The sequence below is a fragment of the Lactuca saligna genome, chromosome 7 (genome assembly GCF_052625555.1).
Source record: "Lactuca saligna cultivar CGN05327 chromosome 7, ASM5262555v1, whole genome shotgun sequence".
Lineage (NCBI taxonomy): Eukaryota > Viridiplantae > Streptophyta > Magnoliopsida > Asterales > Asteraceae > Lactuca > Lactuca saligna.
Window position 1 is genome coordinate 146,125,239 of NC_136423.1, and position 9,076 is coordinate 146,134,314.

A 9,076-nucleotide genomic window follows, 5' to 3' on the forward strand; every position below is an offset into this window, starting at 1 on the left:
TCCATTAACATATAACTATTCTGGATTAACCTATGTATAACTAAACGACGAACACAATGTCTAAAAACAATATTAAATAAAGTATTCGAACAAAACGCAAAAAATAAAATTAGATTAAATAATGTATTACAATATTAGATAATGTATTTAAACAAAATATTAAAAAAATATTTTTTTAAAAATCCTCAATCATAAAAATAAAGAATAATTTTATTAAATAATAAGATAAATTTTTAAATACTAGAACATTAACTCATTGACATTACTATAATCTATATTAACATGTTTAATTCATGAATAACAATTGGTTTTTTAAAGATTCATATTTAATCATGTTAGTAGAGTAACCATGAATGAAGACAAATGTAAATGTTAATAATAATTTTAGGGATGAATATGTATCTTGTAGAGAGTTAAATTCAAATGTACTACCAATGGTGAATATTGAATTAATCCACAAAGATGACATTTCATAGATCGATGTTGTTAAATGGATCTTGAAAATGAACCGAGCCTATATATTCTTCGACTAGAGATATATGTTGGCTTTTGAGTAAGTGTAGCATCACGACCAAATCGAATGGTTACAATTGTGTCTCCCTTACCCAAAGAAAAGAATAATGATACCATGGAAAAATAAAGTAAAATTCATTCCTAATAGCTCTCCAATTAGCTAAAAGAGTTTTTTTTTTTTTTTTTTTTTTTTTTTTTATACCACAAACATTGGAGCTTTCCATAAATCAAAAGTTGGGTTAGACGGATCTAAAAACAAATTAACGTACCACTACTTCCACAAAGTTATGTTTAAAAAAAATAACATATTTGATATAACTTAAATTCAATAGAGTACTCAAGTAAAGTAACATATTTGATTTTCTTTAAAAAAAAAAGTAACATATTTGATATAACTTAATATAAGGGAAGAATCATCAACAACCTTGACTAAATTTAGTTAAAATGACAAAGACCTTGAAGAACCCAATACTCAAGTAAAGTAACATATTAAATATCGTTTTGTCCATTCAATACTTTCAATAGTCAAACATTGTACTCATTAAAACCATTATAAAGATAATAAAACAATAAAACATCAAGAAAAAGAAAAAGAAAACATAGCACATGCTACCATTAAGATACTTAATCAATTAAAAAAAAACAACAATCTTATAAAGTTTTATGTAATATACTCCATATCATATAGTAACAATAAGAACAAATGAACATATGAATGAACAAACCTAAATTATATAATAACGATATCAATTTTCAACCCTAACCCTTTTCTTTTCTTCCTAAAAACATCAAATTTCAACACAAATCTTTAACTTATTTTGCATTTCAAAGATGATCATCATACCAGAAAAGATTGACCCATCACCATCATCATCATCATCATCATCATCATCAATTATGCTGTGGTGGTTTAATGATCCTTTGAAGAACAACAGTTCTAGCGCGTCTAACATCCCTGCTACAATTATCAGCTTGCATCCCCAAATCATCAACATTTTTCATAAACGAATTCAATTTCAATTTAATCTCTTCGATTGCAATTTTCACCATTTCATCTCCTTCGATTACATGCCCAGCATTCTTCATCATCTCCTCTATATCCATTTGAAGCCTATCAACAAGAACACGAATCGTATCAAGATCCCTAATTGCGACAAAACCCCCAACTTGCATTGAACTGATAATCTCCTTTTGCCCTTTAATGGCGTTCTCGTAGTTTTTCAAAAGGGAGTTAATCCATTTCCCCATTGATCCAAGAGGGATGGCGGTGGCTGCTGCTAAAGCAGCCGCCACCGGTGGTGCTGCCATGGCTGCCGCCACCACGGAGCATATCAACACCGCTGCGAAAGTAGCCACGAAGATTACAGAAGATACTTTCCTCCATGTTTGAAGATACTTCACCTTTTTATCTAACTTTGTCTTCTTTGCTTGTAGCTTCTCGAGCATCACCATTTGTTGTTTGTAAACAGAATGGAATATTTTGAAGAATTCTTCGGTAAATGGATCACCAGCGTCTTTGAAATTCTTCAAATCTTCGAGAGTTTTTTCGTATCGATTCTCTTCGACGCCTTCATCGTCATCAAAATGTTGCAAAGCGACAAGAATCAACAATTGGCTATCTCGAACTCTTTTCAAACATTTATCCAAAGCAGAACAGAAATCGAGGGTTTGAAGACTATTCTCGAAGTACTCTTCTACTAACTCGAACAATTCCTGATTCTTCCATATATCTTTCTTGCAATGTAAGATCACCTTCACGACTTCTTGATTCATTTCTAACAAACACTCTGTAACTTCTTTCAAAGTATCGAAAGATAAAGCTCGAACTTCAACCCCAACAGCCAAAGTATTGATCACGTTGTTTGCTCGAGCATGTAGCATGGCGTCAAACGATTGCAGATCGGTATCAGATCTGCAAGCTGCTTCATATGCGTTCAGCTCTGTGATGATTTGTTGTGTGTTTTTCAAAGTGATTGCAGGTGAATCAGAAGAGGTAGTAGCTGCAGCAGATCTCTTGCTAACGTGCGCTCCCATTGTTTCAAATCAAATAGATCTAATAAAAACTTCTTCCAATGCGGTTCCAAAGTTTCAAATTAACCAACGAACTGTAGAAAAAGAAAAAATCCCCAAAATTCAGCTAGACAATCGAACAAACAGCTAATCTGCAACAGACGAACTTGTGAAACCAATCAAAACCTCAAAATAAAAAAGAAAAAAATTGATTAATTAAAGCGATCGTGAACAGAGGCAAGTGTTTAAGCTAACCAGATTGGGATTCAATGAGTGTTGAAAAAGATTGAAGAAATGGGGAGAAGAAGAAGATTGGCGAGAGATAAAGATGAAACGGTTAAGATGATGAAACAAATGGAAAGGGGGCTGTAGCTTGCACGCATGAATGAAAACTTTGATGGTAAACGCGGGAAGCAATGTTTTTAGTTTATCTGTTTGTTTCTCTCTCTAGAATCGCCATGGAAGCAGCTGAAGGTTTGGGAGATTTTGTAGCTGTGAAAACGCGCACCGAAGGTTAGAAAACCGAGAAACTTAAGCTGAAAGACAAGTGAAAAAAAAAAACGAGTGAAAATAAAAAAGGAGAGAGAATGTGTGTGTGTGTTAAAATTTAAACCAGAGACTTTGAGTGAAATTTAGGGAAATTACATAAAGTGACTTGGACTTTCTCTAAATGGCTAAAAATGCCCTTTATATTTCGTAAGTGATGAATATTTATCACATTTAAGGAATGGGTTTTGTTTTCTAAATTAGACGTGCATCTTTCTTAGCAATATTTCAATATAAGTTGCTGACAAGTGACACCATTGATTATGATTTATCATACATTTTTTTTTATAGAATTAAAGAATAATCTAAAAGTTTGAATATTTACAGATCATTCATATAAGAGATGCGATACGATTAGATTGATATGATTGATATAATAACGTGGAAATATTATTGTTGATCAATCGTAAAGAATTCAATTTTGATGACTCTATATCAGAGATAATATTCAACGTTAAAAACAAGATATATAAAATTATAATTTTTAAAATTATTTTATATTTAAATAGTACATTAAAATGTTCACATTAAAAACATATCATTGTATTTTTTTTATTATTATATTGTTTTATTAAAACATATTATTAATCATGAAATGATACATAGTTTTATGCTATCGTATTTTTTATTATTATATTGTTTTATTAAAATATATTATTAATCATGAAATGGTATATAGTTTTATGCTATGAAAAATTATTAACATAAATGTGACAAAACTTAAATATATATTAGAAATTGTAAATATCAAATTCAATACTTGACTAGTTTTTAAAAAAGGTTTTGCACAGTAATTTTTTTTGTGTAAATTAAATTTTAAGTATATTATGTAATATTTAAGAAGAATCTTATCAAATAAGAAATATAAATATGATGAAAATTGTAATAAGCAATTCCTAGCCTTAAATACAAAAATCAACGACCGAGATTAAACAGACGATTACATGTGTATACAACATGGTTGATCTTGTAAAAATCACGATTGTCGGATTAATTTGACCCAATAGTCGTGATTCTTTCTTACATTTCTCATTAGTATTTAGCTTCTTACCTAATTAAAAGTCTTATTTAAGAATTTATATGTGAAACAAAATTTGATGATTTAATAGCAGATTTGACGAATAACTATTCACATAGACGAAAAAATAATAATAATGGTATTTCATCCTAATAGTTAAACAAAACAGACCAACATATTTGTCTTTACCATATGACTATTATTGACAACATTTCCTATATTTTATTTGTTTAGAAATGTAGTAGAAAAATAATACAACAATTAAGAATTATCATTTACAGGTGTCAAGTGAAACACGAAAAATAATAGTCGTAAATGATAAATTCAAAATCAAATGATTCATATATTTCATTATTTATTACAAGTGTCAAAAGCCTAATTTCAAATTATCAAGTTGAAAGTCCAAAGCAATTAAAGAGAAAGAGACAACTCTAAATTGTTTGCGTACACGAGTGGGCCGAAAGAACAAGAGCAATAAAACCCAGGGATGTGGTTTGACGTTTTGATAAAGTAGGAGGATAGCTTTAGAAAGATTTAGTTCATAATTGTGAAAATTTATTTGTTGCGTACGTGTGGACACGAGGGTTCACGCGCACTAATTGCCGCCTTTTAAGGATTTCAAAAAAAATTAAAGTTTTCACGCCACGTCAAACTATTATTTCCGTCATGTGACGTGTGACGGTGTTTTGTTTTGTTTTTTAAAATTTTAAGGTGAATTACTACAAACAAAATTGCAAGAATGGTCATTGGCAAAATTGTATGATTTTAATTTAAAAAGTTTTGGTTGTGAATCAATGGTTTAACATTAGACTTTCTTATTGGTTACCATCTCTATACATTTAAATTTTGATTATAATCGATTATTAATATCTAACATTTAGGTGTTAGGATTTTGATTTATGATGAGAAGTAGGATTAAACCCTAGAAACAAGATTCTAGCCCCCATTTGAGTTGTTTTTGAGCTTTTGGTGGTATTTCATGCTTTTTGGTGAAAAAAAAACGATTATACCCTTATGATTTATGTTTTTCATTTTTTTAAAATGTCCACCCACTTTTCTCTCCACTTATACATTTATTTTCATAAAGTTACAAACCTAATAACCGGAGAATCTAAACAAAACTCCATTGCCACTATATTTACGAGGATGAACACACATACACACACAACAATTTTAGAAAATCATTTCAAAGAAGATGAATTGAGCATTTTTTTAGAGATGATTTCTCATTCTGGTACTCAAGTTGTAGGTTAGTGAAGATTGTTTAGGAGTTATAGTGGTCGATTTGTGTGACATTTCCATTTTTACGACCATTTTAAAACTTTTATTTATTCTTATTTAAAACAAATTTTATTTATAAATGCAGAATTTTGTCCAGTAAAAGTATTTCTGGAGAAATATTTTTCAATGATTTATAAAATATCGGGATGTTATAAATGATACAAAACATAAACATAAACATGTCTTATAGTATCTTAGAGTAATAGTCTGCATCTCCTTGAATCTATCATCATTCATATATCTTTGTATCGCTACTTGTGATACAAAAAAACTAAGTGAGTCAGGTTATGAAACCTAGTGAATATGTAGAGTTTTCAATAAAAAATAATATAGTTTAATATGTTTAATTATCAAACAACTAACTCGGTTACTTATCCTCGTTTTCTTCTTTATTATTCCCTAATGAGCTATTATAAGGGTCATCTTAGTCATCGTAGCTGATAGTACTGTTGGAGGGATTTCTCTGCAATACATGTCAGTAAGTTTTATTTCTATTTTTATTCCTAAGGATCATCTTAATCATCGATGCTGACAATACTGTTACATGAATTTCTACGTAATACATATCTGTAGGAAGTAGAGTACAACAAATATGCATGAAGTCCATCGTTGCATGTGTTCTATGGGAATGTTATAAAATAGTATAGTGGTTGTCATCTATATTGTGTTAGATGATGTAATACCTGCAAATTCGGGCTACACATAATAAGTAATAATTATTAAAATTAAATCTTTGATTAGGATAATCAGTAGTCGTGCATGCTGCAGACTATAAAATATAAGTTTCGTATTTTAAAAAATAGGAAAAATCAACCAAATCGTCTGTAAAAGGTAATAAGTGCACCAAAAGACACACACACACACACACACACATATATATATATATATATATATATATATATATATATATATATATATATATATATATATATATATATATACCGGGTTAGGATTAAATGTGAATAATATATATTGTGTGAACGTATCACAAGTTTTGGACTATTAGATTTAGATGTGTATATCACTAAGATTATATGGTGTACCATAGTTACAACGGAACACAACACACATAAACATTTTTTTAATAAAAAGGTCAAAAATAATAATTATAAATGCATAATTTATATTCTGATTAATTCTCAATAAGGAATGTGATTGAATGAATTTTTGTAACCGATTGCAAACACATTGAATTTTTGTAAGAAAAAAAATTGATTATTATCCATGCATTGTTCTAAGAATACGGTATAATATTATGGATATTTAAATTCTTTAAGAATAATTTCATCATTTAACATGATTAAATTAATTAATACCATCAATTGAATTATATTCTTTTTTGAATGAGTGTTTCCTTGGTTCTTTTAGTTTATTTTTGTTTATTATTGTTTATACATTCTTTAAGAATATATATACTACAACATATATTATCAATAATAGCAATCAATATGAATCCGAATATAATATGGTGAGACGTTTCCTAGAAAAATAATTAGACATTTTTGAAAAAATAATAATCGTAAATTCTTGAAGAATGTAATGTTTTATCAAAAACCTTAACTTGATTTTATGAGTAATGATTAAGAATCGGTTCAACTTAACAACAAAATCAAATAATTTTATAGAATTTAAGGTTAATTAAAAGTTGGTTTTTATATATTTCATTCTTTCATTCTTTATACAACTGAAGAATTCTTGAGGAATTGAGGGTTCTAGCACCGGAACAACATATTTATTTTATATAAATAAAACAATTCTAGAAGAATATAGTGTACATTTTGATGATGATAATAAACATAAATAACTATTGTTATGAAATAAGACATTCTACAAGAATGACATTCTATAAGAATGTGTGCAATGAAATCAAATGGAATCATATTGATGGAGAGAATTGTTCATCGTCTTCTCCGGGTGAAGCTGATAACGTCATCAAATGGAATCATATTGATGGAGAATTCAGGGTTAATAATCGGTTCAACTTAACAAAAAAATCAATTAATCTTGTAGAATTTAGGGTTAAAAGATGGTTTTTATATATTTCATTCTTTCATGCTTTATATAAATTAGGAACTCTTGGGGAATTAAGGATTCTAGCACCATAACAACATAATTTTTTATACAAATGAAACAATTCTTGAAAAATATAGTGTCATTCTTATGATAATAGAAATAAATAACTATTGTAATGAAATAAGACATTATGCAAGAATGATATTCTATGAAAATGTTTGCAATGGAATCAAACTTTATTGCTTCTTTATTGTCTTCTCCAAGTGAAGCTATAACATCATCTGAACCTTGCATGATCATTGTTCTCTTTTTTTCATTTTCCTTAATACATAAAAAAAAATTAATATGAGATATTTCAACATCAACGTCATATAAATTAGAAAGCTACATACTAAATAAGTGACACCAAAACATGTCAACACTTTGATGCAAAAACATTGCAAACAATTCAAAGATTAAAGAATGAACAATTAACGAATTGAACTAATTAGGCAACTAAGAAAAAAAACATTAAGCCAAAGAATTGAAAATTTGAACAAATTAAGCAACTAAGTAACAAATCCATTAAGCCAAACAGTTAAATAATTCAAGAAATTAAGAAACTAAGGAACAAATCCGTTATCTCAAACAATTATTCAAGAAATAATCAAGAAACTAAACAACAATGTTATTAATCCAATAAAGAGTCAACGGATGTGAATTGTAATCAGTGCAACATGAAAAAAAATCCAACATCATCAGTAAATAATTAAACTACATATACATTTAACAAAAAGTAATTACTTTGTAATAAACATTCAACAATTATACAAAAAGAGTATTGAGTAAACAAACATTTGCCAACAAATCAACAATTGACGACCCAATATTGAATATTAAAAAAATTAATAAACAATCGATTAAAAAAATTAAGCAACAATCGTAAATTCCCCTAGCATCAGGCCTCACGCTTCATAGTTAGATCCAAGGGATAAATCTAACATACTAACCATAAATGATCAAAAACTGAAAAATAGTTTACCTGATTGAGATATTACAGTTACGAGATTTGAGGTTTAAATCTATTGGAACAAATGATAACCAATTTATATCTGCTTGATGCTTGAATAATTTAAGTTGAATTCGTTTATCAAAGGAATCGATTCCACCTGCAAATAAATTTTATTTGTGGAAAAGAGCGAATGTCTATCAGCCATCTGCCCCAGCTCGCTCCATCGATGCCGTGCATATGGTGGTTGTCTTGTTGATGGTCAGTAGTGTGTGTTCTTCTTGAGGGTGGAAAAGAGATGATGCCGTCAAAGAATTTTAGGACGGTAAATTTTTTTTGGCTATGATATCTACCCATAATTATAGGGGATTAAATGTAGCACATGGTTCCTGGTATGTAAATCTTAATTGAGTATTTTCCATTTTAAGCCTTGGACTCGGCGAGTCATAGGTCCGACTCGCCGAGTAGGGATGGGACCCGGGACACGTTTAAGTTGGCGACTCGGCGAGTCACTGCTGTTGGATGAAACCCTAAGTTTCAGGGGTTTGCACCCTATTTAATCCCCTTTTCCGCCCCCAAGCCAGTCCCCATTCACCCTCAGAGCCATACACCTCGTTCTAAGCCTTGTTTTGTGGATTTGAAGCCATTTGGTGTGTCCTCTTGAAGATTGGAGTGAGTAGGAAAGGAGATCAAGAAGAAGAAGAGGA

The 9,076-nt window shown here is 29.5% G+C and overlaps 1 protein-coding gene across 1 annotated transcript; it reads right to left on the minus strand.

Moving 5' to 3' along the window:
• Nucleotides 1-1,229: 1,229 nt before the first annotated feature.
• Nucleotides 1,230-3,033, minus strand: LOC145005157 (UPF0496 protein At4g34320-like). The gene is made up of 2 exons (XM_078964208.1): nt 2,779-3,033; nt 1,230-2,618 (listed from the first exon to the last, which is right to left on the minus strand). The coding sequence occupies exon 2, from the start codon at nt 2,545-2,547 to the stop codon at nt 1,405-1,407; it is 1,143 nt and encodes a 380-aa protein (XP_078820334.1). The 5' UTR covers nt 2,548-2,618; nt 2,779-3,033; the 3' UTR covers nt 1,230-1,404.
• Between the last annotated feature and the right edge of the window lie 6,043 nt (nt 3,034-9,076).

What these genes read in the sequence shown, in the direction of transcription:
- LOC145005157 (XM_078964208.1), bottom strand. Translation starts at nt 2,547, where the DNA reads ATGGGAGCGCACGTTAGCAAGAGATCTGCTGCAGCTACTACCTCTTCT.